Consider the following 13340-nt stretch of genomic DNA (forward strand, 5'->3'; position numbering starts at 1 on the left):
TTTTGACAGTTATTAAGACAATTATAAGATTTATTCAGAAGCGGCGCCGATTTCAGCTGGATTTCGGGGATGCCTTCGACGGATACGAGGTACGGAGCGGGATTTGCGGAAGCGACTCTGTCAGCGGGATTCTTGGATCCGATAGGTTCCTGGTATGATTTTGAGTCCTCATTTTTTCTTCTTTGGGTATAACACTAAGGTCAACAAGAGAGAAAGGAGGCTTCCTAAAAAAAAGGAAGAAACTATACACAGTATATTGTTGAAGATATATCTTTGTATTGAAATCTAGTTTTGCCTTCATAAGATCTCTTGAATTTTGATTATTCAAATGCCAATGGATTCCATGCGAGAGGTGTAGTATTGGCAGTGATTGGTGTGCAACAATAATCAACATTAACAAATTGATTGGATAGAATGGATTATGTACGTTTATTATCTTATTGCATGTGGCATGTACCACTTAATTATTGATCCGACTATGATCACACACACAGTGCATGTTCATGTTTGCGTGCATGATTAGATTAATATTGAGATGATAATATTATATGATAAGAGAAGATGTTGCATGATACGCATAAAAGCATTCATACATGGGGAACATTAGTTATTTGCATCTCTAACAAGGATATTAAGGCCATAAATAGATGCTTTCATGAGTGTCCGGGAGATCGATTCCATCGGCAAAGTTCTTGATTGTGGGCTCCGAAAATTCTACCCCGACCTCCACTCGCTTTTCTTATTCGGCGAGGGAGTTTTAACAAACTAAGTTCCGGGGTAAATTTTGGAAGGCAGATGGGTTTGTAGATAAGACACTACCCAGAGATTTCGCCCTCATTTTGCGAGGACTTTATGATCTGAGTTCTGGTTTCCTATAGGCGCAAGCCCCTATAGTTAATTACCCCTCCCGATAACGAGAGAGAACTTTCGATTAAGGCTAGTCGTCAATCAGATACGTATAGAAATACGTGTTATCTGGCATATAGTAGCAGCAATAGATTGAATTAACCTATCATTAATTATAAGCATTTAATTAAAACTAATTATAATTAATTATATTAAGTATAATTAATTAAAATATTATAATTAAAATTAATTAAAGTTAATTTAATTAAAATAAATTAAACCCTCTCCCTCTACCCTCTCTGTTTCGTTCAGGAGATTTACTGGATTTGGCCGAGCAAGCGAGCGAAGGGGAGAAAGTTACCTTCACTGTCGGCGAGCTCTTGCTCTCGGCTCCGATCAAAATGCCGTAACTTCCGATCCTTCAGCCAGAGGTGGCGTTGGGCAAGGTCGGACAGCCAGGAAGGAGCCGAAGAAACGCACGGAAGGGAGAAAGTTATCTTCACAGCCGTGCGAGCTCCCGTCTGTTGCTTCCGATCGGCTGGAAGGGGAAATCGTCGCTGGAGCGAGGTTGAGAGAGGAATGAGGGAGAGTGAGAGAGCTCGGGGTGGAGATCAGGGCTTCGACGTCAGCTCGAGGTCGGGAGAGGAAGAAGTTCGGATGGCTGAGGGGATCGACCGGAGCAGGCGACAGGTTCGGGAGCTCCTGCAATCGAGTGGGATCTGCGAATGGGAGAGAGAGTTGAGATCCAGTGAGTGCCGAAGCTCTCACTTGGTCCTGTATTTAACGGCAACTTGGGCGTTCGATCGAGGAGAGATCACCGATTTTGAGCAGGATTTCACGGGATTTGATCGGTTCGGCAATCTGAGGTACGCGATGTCTCAACTGGATTCGCGGGACTTGATCGCAAATCAGAGCAGGTCGCAGGATTTCGGAGATCCTTCGACAGTCCGAGGTATGCGGGATATCCGGCAATATTCGTGGATCCACTGGTCTCTCTCTCGTTCTCCTTTGGTTTCTTTTACAGAGGTCAACATTGATCTATTAGTGATGCTAAGCTTCATTATCTAAGTGGCATGTTGAGTTAATACATAATGATTATGGTTATTGAGTTATGAGGATGTTTGACCTATAGGTGCAAATGTTGGGGTTCTTATTGATAGGTGATTCCTTTAGGGAATTAGCAAAACAATCGGGCACGTATAGATGACTTCTATTGTGATAACTGGAAACGCAAATCCAAAACCACGGAGCGTGTATAGGAACATGGTTTGTGTGATCCCATTGAGCCGATTGGTGACTTTCCAGAAATGCCAACGTGCCATTGACTCATTGATGCTCAAGCTCTATAACTTGCCAACTTGATAGCATAAATATGATTATTGATTACTATTTATTATGATCACCACACCAGCTAGTGTGTCTATATGACAAGAGAGGTAGATGACTTGATTTTGGAAGTGCATTCTAATAGTTGGGCATACTGTCCATAGGCATGTCATTCAAGCTTGATGTTTATAAATATTCTTTTATCTTTCAGGCATATTAGTCAGCGATGGTGATTGGTGATAAGAAGCAGATTTCTGAGCTAGTCCTTAGTCTCAGTCATTACAGGTAGGACAACTTTTACTAAGTTGTCATTCGATTATCTCTTCATTATTATTTTTAGGTCATCATCATGGAGTTGTGAATTGGTTTGTGATTGGAAAATCCTATAAGAATAGCGCAATATAAGATTAGTAAGGTAAATTTAATTACAGTTATTTCTGCTCTATGTTCTTCCAATGTTATATTAATTAAAGTGGAGCGTAAATTATACATGTTTCAGAGGTGTACAATAATGATACATAGCCAAAATTTTCAATTAATACTCGTAAATAACAAGGGTTATTTACATTTTTTGGGAGGTCTTTTTTTAAGCATTCTAAAAATAGGATCGCAAAGTATATCTGAAATGACCAAATTGAAAGTTTGTCCTTTTAATCGTGAACTTGCATTCATGCCCAAATTTCACTGCACTAAAACTAAAACTTGGCATCAGGAAGTTATGTCTAGGCATTTGACAATATGTGAAACTCTGCCTAGCTTGACCCAACATAAATGAGTTAATAGTTTTGCTCAATTCAAAGTTTTGCTCAATTCAAACCTTTTATATTTAGACGCCCAAAGTTAAATAGACTTTCTAGTGACCCATCCGGCTCATGAAGAATATTGGGTTTTGTTCAAGGCATACTAAATCAACGGTCCGGCTAAATAGAAACACTATTGGCTTGATTGTTCGAGTCTGGTAGGTTCTTGGCATAAGCCTAATTCTTTTCCAATCACTAAACTCAATAGGATAGGTGACCAAGTTCCCCAGCCCAGCTATGGCTCCTCCTAATCAACTCCACGATCCAACAAGTGAGAACCATTCAACATCAGCCCCATCCAAACTTTAATTAGACAAACAACCTAGTAGGTCAATAGTTTCATGACCCATCAGCTTCAACTTGCACATCAGCTGCATCCCTGCTCTACTTTCCCAAAGCAAATTACATTAAAATAAAATCACAGTAAAGATTAGAAAAAGCTGAAAGATAAGAGGGTGGGTTGATTTCAAAATCATAAGGGTTACATGGTCAGTTAACAAATATCCTAGAGCATCAAATGATTACAAAAGCATAAACTAAATCAAAGTGAGAATTCTAAAAATGAAGTTCAAAGTGAAGTTTCTAGAAGTTGAAGGGAAAAGTGGCATATGCAGAGGAAATGATTACAACATAATATTCTTTTATAAATAATTTCCATAAAAAAAACGTTTTCTTCAGTTCTGCTTATAGCAAATGAGTTATCTTTTAGTAATTGTGCGTTTGTTATAGGAAGTGGATGCACTTTTTCTCGGAATTAGCAAACGACAATAAAAAATTAGGAAGAAAACACACCAAACCTATTTTTATTACAACATATATGAAAGAAAATAGCAATATACAGTGAGATTTTCAATTCGAGAGGAAGATCCGGCTCTCCCAAATCCCTAGCTTCCAGCTAGAGCCCAAATAACCTAAGAAATTCAGCAAACTCCAAACATAATTTGAAATCATCTCATAGTTAGCCTTAAATAGACTCCCATAATTCCCTCCCAAATTAGCCTCAAATTAGATTTACTTTCATAATTAATTCCCTCCCAATTATAATTAAGACTTTCCTAAACAATCCCCCTTAATTCCTCATTTTTCCTAAATAATTCCCTCTTAGATTTTGAATTCAAATTAGATCTCTTGCCCTAAACAATTCCCTCCAAATATAATTAACAATTTTCCTAAACAATTACCCTTTGATTAAGAACCTTCATAAATAGTTCCCTCTTAATTAGGGAACTTCTTAATTCCCTCCCAATCAAATCGACTGGTCTATCAATACTCCCCTCCCAAAGTGCCACCTTGTTCTCAATCAGACTGAAAACGGTTGTTGAAGCACTGGACTAATATCACCAGACTGAAAAATGGAATGTCACTAGATCGAGTGATTCCTGCCTCCAACAACTCCTTGATCAATCTCTCCATCTCATCAGAATGGTCCAGACGAACACTGATATCTGAGACTCCATCCTTCCAAAAGACAACATGCTTGTGTTCCCGCGGAGGAAGCAACCCATGAACTGGCTGGAACACTTCTCGATATTCCTGTAAGAGTGGCTGAACCATGTTTGGTGCTTCTATCTTCTCCCCAAAAAATTTTCATCCTAGGGTCTCTCATTTTCTTGTCCGATCAATGATGCTTTCACCTCCGATGTTGTCGGTTTGGTTTGGCCCTCAAGAAGCTTCTTTATCATCTCCTCTATGATGGCAAATTTCTCATCAATCTTCTTATGGATGGCTAAAAATAGCTTTTTGAAACCTAAAATCTTTACAAAATCATATTTCAATTGTCTGGTCTCTTCTTCCAACATTTCTATCTTTCTTACCGCCATAGGTACCCGGATCGTGCTCTAATACCAATTTGATAGGAAGTGGATGCACTTTTCCTTGAAATCAGTGAACGACAATAAAAAATTAGGAGGAAAAACACATCAAAACTATTTTTATTAGAAGATATATGAAAGAAAATAGCAAGATACAGTTGGATCTTCAATTAGAGAGGAAGATCCGGCTCTCCCAAATCCCTAGCTTCTGGCTAGAGCCCAAATAACCTAAGAAATTCTAATTTCAGCAAACTCCAAACATAATCCTGAAACCATCATAATGTTAGCCTTAAATAGGCTCCCATAATTTCCTCTCAAATCAGCCCCCTTTTCCTAAATAACTCTCTCTCTCAAATTTGAATTCAAATTAGATTTATTTCCCTAATTAATTCCCTCTCAATTATACTTAAAACTTTCCTAAATAATCCCCCTTAATTCCTCCTCTTTCCTAAATAATTCATTCTTATATTTTGAATTCAAATTAGATCTTTCATCTTTTGCCCTAAATAATTCCTTCCCAATTCTAATTAAAACATTCATAAACAATTTCCCTTTGATAAAGAACCTTCCTAAATAGTTCCCTCTTAATTAGGAAACTTCCTAATTCCCTCCCAATCAAATCAGCCGGTCTATCAGTTTGGCATGATGATATGGACAATTCAAATATTGAGTCTATTAGGAAACATAGGTGAAAAATAGTTTTAACGTTTTGCACCTTGGATTAGCTTTCACATAAAAACGAGCACAAATGCATGTGGTGAATGCCCACTATGTGGGCATATAAAATTTAATGCAAATGATGGTCTTCAACAATAGTAAAACATGTAATCAATAAACCTCAGGTTGAGTTTCTGAGTTGACATGCTGGTCGCATCTGACACCTCGAAAAAATAATTCTCCACCTGAAAATTGCTTACCCAAACACACATTTAAAGTAACTTCTGAATCATCCACATGAAAATCTGCAAAAGAGTGAAATGTTCAGAAAATAACAGTCTGCACATTGAGGAACATAAAACTTGGGCTAACAAGAAAGAAATAATGGTACCACGGCATGAAATGCAAACAGTGGCATGGCATTAGAACCAATGTAAGATAATAAAAACATCATATTTTGCTGCTGCCATCAGCATAGTATGAGAAATGTTTACAATATGTCAATACTGTTTAGAGTCGCATGTCACTGAGCATGCACTCAAAAAAAGAGCAAGCCTAGGGGTTGGATAACCATGCGACAGGTTGTGAAAACATTTTGAATCCTTTACATTAGCTAACATTAATTAAGTAAATATTTTAGCTTCGTCGTCCCTCAACAAGTTTAAATTTGTGTGCCTCCATCAGATAAATCTGAAAACCAACAAGGGAAATCAAATTATAAGAAATTTAAGGAAAATATTATGCATGTACACTTAAATATTTTGAGAGGCTATCATTGTTAGTAATGCAAAATTTGTCACAGCCGTTTTTTGGAGTTTCAATCCTAATTATGTCAGCAGAGTTGGAGTTTGTAATTTGGCCAGATGGTGATGTTTGAATCAGTATTTAACAAATACTAACTATTTTCTAAAATATTGTGTGCATTTAATTCACTTAGATGGTTCGGTTTACAAATTAGTTAAACCAATAGGTTACAATGATAAAATTTAGAAAATCAAACCGACCAAATTATTTTTCTAATAACCAAACTTTAGTTTCGTTAGTTTAATTTATTTTTGGATGACAAAAATAAAAAATAATTTTAATAAGAAACCTAGTTATCTGTAACTCAAATAGCATATTTTAAAAACAATAGTAAAAATATTTTTCAAGAATTTATATAACTTCAACTAGTAGAATAAAAAATATTCATGTTGATTTTTCTCTTTTTTTATTTACAATTTATGAACTTTATTGATTTAATATTTTAAGATATTAGAAAAATATATATTTTAAGATATTAGCATAATTCAACTTTTTGTTTGAGGGGCTTTACAAAAGCAAAATATAGACTAATAACCAAAAATTAAAAAAAGAAAAACAAAATTACAACCAATTACCAAATCAATAACAACCAAACCAAACCAATCAAACAAGATTGGCTTGATTTTATTTTTCGATTTTATCCAAACAAGGCACACCCATATTAGCTTTCATAAATTTCTAAACATGCCTTTGATGAGTTGGAGCATTCAAGGTATGATTTGATGCATTGACAAGAAATTTCTGCTTAATAGGACTTTTGGCTACAACAACTTTGTGGGAAGTTGTGGAGCCTCCTATTGAGCTTTCCATCATGAATTTCCTTTTCACCATCATATTGCGTCACAGATGCATTTTAGCTGCACAATGATTTTATTTGACGTGGAGATTTGTCGATAATTTTGTTGGGACCTGTTGCATGGAATCCTTATTCATGGTTTCTATTTCATTGCAACACCAAGAGTTCCTTTGCATGAGCGTATGTACGGTTTTTATTTACTGAGTTACTATTTCACGGGTGCTTTAGGCCCTAAGTAGTATAACCATCTCCTCAAAAAATATGGCTAATACTTTATGGCATGAATAAAATTTTTAAATTGAATACAATACCACCTTCATTTATTCGAATATGTGGATCCTCAACCAATCGTTAAACCTAAAAACTTTCTAGATAAGTAATCTTCTTGGTCAAGCCCGAGGCTTGCTAATTTGTCTTCTCCATTTCTCCTTTTCTTCTATTTCTAATATGTCATGACTAATTGAAAATGAGCATTGCTTTTTTTTTTTTGCTAATCTATTACATTACTAGTTTCTTTCTGTGCTCAGATATGCATTAACTGAGATACTTTGTATGAAACCTAATTCTTATGATTAATTTCTACTAGGAGAAAAAAAAATCTTTTCAATGCCAATTGGATTTTATATAATTCCCTATGAGTTATCAGTAGTGGAAAATAATGATTTTTGTTAGATTATTTGCTTCACAAAAAAAAAATTATTTCATTAAGGGGTTGTTTGGATGGCTTAAAAAAGGAATGCAGCGTAAAAGGAACATTTTGGAGTTGTTTAGATGAGTGTAAAGTAAATTCAGGTGAATTATTATTTTTTATTTTTTATTTTTTTTTTGTTTGAAGTAAAATGAATGTAGTGTAAAGTTTTAAAAAGACGGTTGACGGTGGGTGACAGCGGCGGTCGATGTTCGGCGGTGGTGGTGGGTAGTCGGCGGCCAGCGGCTGGTGCGGTGGCCACCAGTGGTGGCCTAAGGCTAGTGGAGGTGGCCTGAGGTGGTGGCCGGCGACGGTCAAGCGAGCTTGCTTGCTGTGTGATAAAATGTCAACTTACACATAAAATTTTCTCTTAAAATGTAAAGCCCAACATAGGATAGACTGCGGTTGTCTCTGAACTTCTCAGAATCCGACACCTCCTACTTTTTCTCATTTGACTCGTTAACTCTCGCTCAAAACTGGGCAAGCTTTGTTTTACCTAAAAAATGAACTATAATGATTTACACTATATTTATTATACTTTGAATTCCTTTATCATTCAAAGTATTCCAACCAAACACCAAATTTTTCTGCATTTGGAATCCTTTACATCCTAAAGTATTCCAACCAAATAGCCCCAAAATTATTTGCATGCATGAAAAGAAACTTTTCATATCGATTAATTTGATCTAGCCTTTGCATTAGAAATTTTTAATAACAAAATCTATCAATCTAAATATCAAAGCTAAAGGTTGTAATAAAATTTCTACTAGAAGTGGGACCAAATAGCAGGGTCATTTAACAAATAAACAAAGGGATGCAATTTCACGAATCCAAAAAATAATTAATTGAAATACAACTTAATCAAGAAAAACCAGGAATTGACATATTAGATTAAAGGTCTTAAATACTACAAAGAGTTTGACTACAACCAACAGTCCTAAAAAGTTTGCACTAAATGAATAAGCTGATTTAATCATACGGAAGAGCTTGTTAATTTGAATGTTAAGTTTACATTAATGGCCCACATTCTAATAAAAAATATTTAAAAAAAAATACACATGTCAAGTACATATTGATGATAAAATAAAGCAGCTAAACATAGAAGCACCAACATGTGATAGAATAATAGATCAAAATGCTTTTTCTAAGGTTGGCAATATGGTTTTCTTGAATGGTGAATTATGTCAGATGAGCATTAAATTAGATTTGCTAAACAAATAATCTAGATAAGCTAAAATGGATTAGATTAGTTTCGCTAAAAAGGGGCAAGATTTGGTAAAGAACTTAGATTTGGTTAGGAAAAAATAATAGCATCACTTCACGAAAGAATATCCTCCATTATCGTATTATCGTAATTTGTTTGATGAATTCAATACATCTAAACAAAGAATGAAATCCATTAACGAATATATCAACAAACTAAAAGAATTATTATTCACTTTGGAACTATGTAAGTTACATTAAGAAGTCATTCAATGTCTAGGCCAGGATTGAGTTCTGATATTAAGAAAAATAACACCAAATACTAAATATTGAATATGCTTTCAATCTTTCAATTTTGAACAAATATTGAGAAATCCTAAATGATAGAACACAGAAACAGAAGACAGAAGTTCTGCCTTACGTTCAGCACACAAACACAAAATTGTGGCAACTACTGTGTGTCAGTAACGCCAAACTTAATAAAGATAATGAATGAAAACCTAACGCAAGTACAACTGGATCTCAGATTTCTACTAAAGCATGTTTTAAGCTTCATCATTTTGTGAATGAATATGCAAGCAACAGCTGACATATTAATATGTTAGATGAATAAGATTTTAAAAAAAAAAAAAGAATAATGTAGAGGATATCAGGATACATTCGGGAATTTCAAGAAACAAGTGATTCTCAAGATACTTTATTGTATCATTCTTCAATGCTATAGTACGAATTATTGCTGGACCTAAAAACCAAATTTGAATGGAGAAGAACTTTCACACTTCAAAATTACTTTCAAAAAGGAGATACAATATATAAGCTTATCATAGACAATGGCAGATGCATCAATGTCGTAGTTACATTAACTATAGAAAGTAACTCAAACCCAAACTGCATTCACAACCTTATAAAATAGCACGGAAGTTAAAAATTTACAAAAATACTTGGTTCCAATTCAACTTGCTACGTATAACTAATGTATAAGGGGTGATATAAACCCACAGATACAGGACATTAATTTGGGATGCACATTGCAATAGTTTAAATCCTACTCATTTTTTTAAATCTAAAACTTATGTGTTCAAAAGAAATGGAGGAAGAGTCATTACAAAACCTACTAAACCTAAAGATAATTCTATCTTATCTACAAATGAATCAGGTAGACCTAATAAACCAAGAAATTCCTTGCATATCATAAGGGGTGATTCATATCTTGTCTACAAATGAGTCATTACGAAGATTGTTCGTGCGTGATCTGAAGGCAGAAATTTCCCTCTCATTTTTTCCTTCATTCTTTCCCAGTTTTGAATTTTTTCTTTCCCTCACCTTTGTCTATTATTTTGAAGATTTTTCCACCAAGTAAGTGCATGACCATTGAGTTTTAAGTTTATAAATTTGACTTTCCTGTTATCTGGTATTTCTTTTCATTCAAAAAACTAATCCATTTTTTCTACCCACTCGATGAATTGGTCGAGTTGAAGTTTACCTTCGAAGTTATGGACATCAATTTTAATCCCATAATACCAATTTCGTTGTCGCCTATTTTGGTTTCTAGGAACTTCCTCTTTACTTTCAGAAGTTTGAACATTATGATTGTTGACATTTAGGTTAGCAAGAGTATTAGCCATGTTATTTATTTGATTTTGCAAATCAGCCAACTGTTGCATCATTTGTTGTCAATCCCCTTGATTATTAGCCATTTTAGTTTTCTTAAGAAAAACTCACACCAACCAAGGATTTGCTAACCTGCTCTGATACCATTTTGATGTAGGCAAGAAAATTTGCCTATAAATATAAAATTTGCAAGTCTTCCAAAATTGACCTATTTCAAACCAAATATACCGAAAAAATGACTAATAGGAAGACTTAATGATAAAACTACAAATTATAGATGAAATGATAACAAAGACACGTTAAAAGACACTTAAACACCTAATACATTTATAATAAGATAAGTTAAGAAGAAAGATACAATGGAGTGGTAACCATGGAGAGAAGAAGTAGATAAAAAGCCCGAGACGAAATCAAAGAGAGGAGAAGAGAAAGGGAACTAGCTCGCAAGCTAGAACACAACCCGCAGATTTCACATTCCAAATATTTTCTCACCAAAACATACTTCTAAAACAGCCCAAAACAATTCTATATATAGGAGGGAAGAAGAAGCCCACAAAACAGCCCTCATAAATTGGAGAATAGGAATCTCAAAAGTCACCATAAATTAGGAATTTCAAAAGTCACCATAAATTAGGAATCCCAAAATTCACCATAAATTAGGAATCTCAGAAGTCACCATAAATTAGGAATTCCAAAAATCACCATAAATTAGGAACCCCAAAAGCCAAATTAGCCGCCCACTCAAACCAATTAGAAAAGAGGAGAAAAAAGGCCAATAGGCAGCCATCCGAACAGCCAAACGGGCCGGGAACCGAACAACCAACCCAAGCAACCAAGAACCAGCCGGCTCTTCCCATTTTGCTTGCATCAATTCTCTCATGGTGGAATAACCTCATCTCCTGATGAGTTCGATTAAGATTTTTCTTTGTTTGACCGCTTCAATTCTTCAATCTTTGTAACTTGTACTGTTCATTTTGAATCGGGTCTATTGAATCCCCTTTGGGAGAGAGACTGATGTCTGTTGAAATGCCAACTTCATTAGTACTGGGCAATGGTGTTTAACTTTCAACATTGGCAGGATCGTATTCATCTTGAAATTTTGTCGGCTCTTGACTTGAGATTTCCATAGGACGATGGTTTGGACTGCTCATTATCGTAAATATTTTTTTTTCTAAAGACTCACAACAAGACTTGTACACAACCTAAAGCTCTAATACCATTTTGATGCAAGAAAAAATTAGGAAGAAGCCCCTAATTTTTGCTAGCAAAAGTAATTCTTCCTAGGATAATAAGAAATAACACGAAATACTCAAAATACACCTTTGATATCATAAAAAGACACAAGTTTTGACGCTTACAAACACAAACATAAACAACACCTAAAGGAGCTCTTCTTTGTTTGAGACGAAAGATATAGATGGGGTGGTCACTTGCGGCGAGAAGAAAGAGGTAAGAAGCCCGAGACGAAGAGAGGACAAGCTCGCAAGCTTTCCTAAAGGAAGACGAAGAGAAGTGAAACAAGCTCTCAAGCTTTTCTAAGAAAGAAGAAATAACCTCTGGTTTTTTGCTATAAAAATTGCATCATAACATCCTCTTTTTTCATTACAAAACATCTAATATTTATAGGAGAAAAGATGGCAGCCAAACAGCCCATAACAGGCCTCCAAATAAACCAATCAGGTAAGGGAAATGAAAGGTCAGCTGGCTGTCCAAAAACAGCAGCCAAACAGCCCAAAAAAGGCCAAAATTAATTCCATAACAGCACCCAAAAAAGAAACACATGAAACAAGAAAAAGCATCCACGAAACAAGCAGCTAGAGGATGAACTGAAAGGGCACAAGGGGAACCGGAACAGGCACACAGGGAACCAGAACCAGCAACCCAGAGAATTGGAACAGATAGCCAGGGGGGAACCAAAGGGGCAGCACAAGAGACGGAGCCAGCAGCTAGGGGGATCGGGACAGCCACCACAAGGAAAGGGGCAAGAAAACACTCCTCTTAATGAGCTATCAAGTGCAAATACTCTTCCAATTAATGAGCTAAAACATCAGCTCAAACAATAATGAGCTAGAACCAAGTAGCTCCCAAGAATTTAGCTCAAAACCAAAGCAGCCAAGGCCCAATCCGAGAGGCAACCATCAGCCCAAAGACCAAAAGAACCCAAGTTATTTTGACCCCCCTTTGCCTACATCAAAAGGTTTACTCCAGACGAACAAACTGGAGCTATGCTGCAAAGCAGAACCAAGAATTTGAACCATCTCCCAAAAAAAGGTAAGCTCACCACCTCCCTTATACCCTATAAAGACCTCTATATCCTTCAACAACTTCTCGTCGTCACACAAAAATTTTCTTGTTACATTAGAAGATATCCATATTCCTAAGGATATTTCTGAGGCCTTATCTAATAAAAATTAGAAAAATGCCATGAAGGATGAAATGTATGCCCTAGAAAAGAACAAAACATGGGAGATTGTTAATCTACAGATAGGAAAAAAATCGGTCGGCTGCAAATGGGTATTCTCAATAAAATATAAAGCCGATTGCACACTAGAGAGATATAAGGCAAGACTGGTGGCAAAAGGGTATACTCAAAAGTCTCAAATATATGACATTGACTACCAAGAAACGTTTACGCCTATAACCAAGATGAATACTGTCAGAATACTACTCTCACTAACAGCCAAGTACAACTGGCATATAGAACAATTGGATGTGAAAAATGCATTCCCACATGGGGATTTAGAAGAAGAGATATTTATGGAAATACCACCATGGTTTAAAGAAAAATTCGAAGGTAA

The 13340-nt window shown here is 35.7% G+C and overlaps 1 protein-coding gene across 1 annotated transcript in view; it reads right to left on the minus strand.

Moving 5' to 3' along the window:
- LOC110100505 (uncharacterized PKHD-type hydroxylase At1g22950) overlaps positions 1 to 13340 on the minus strand; it is a 41279-nt gene that overhangs the window by 3764 nt on the left and 24175 nt on the right. The window contains exon 7 of the mRNA XM_020828034.2: positions 5621 to 5745. Coding sequence (XP_020683693.1) covers positions 5621 to 5745 — 125 coding nt within the window. The remainder of the gene's footprint in view (positions 1 to 5620; positions 5746 to 13340) is intronic.

The sequence above is a fragment of the Dendrobium catenatum genome, unplaced genomic scaffold (assembly GCF_001605985.2).
Source record: "Dendrobium catenatum unplaced genomic scaffold, ASM160598v2 fragScaff_scaffold_353, whole genome shotgun sequence".
Classification (NCBI taxonomy): domain Eukaryota; kingdom Viridiplantae; phylum Streptophyta; class Magnoliopsida; order Asparagales; family Orchidaceae; genus Dendrobium; species Dendrobium catenatum.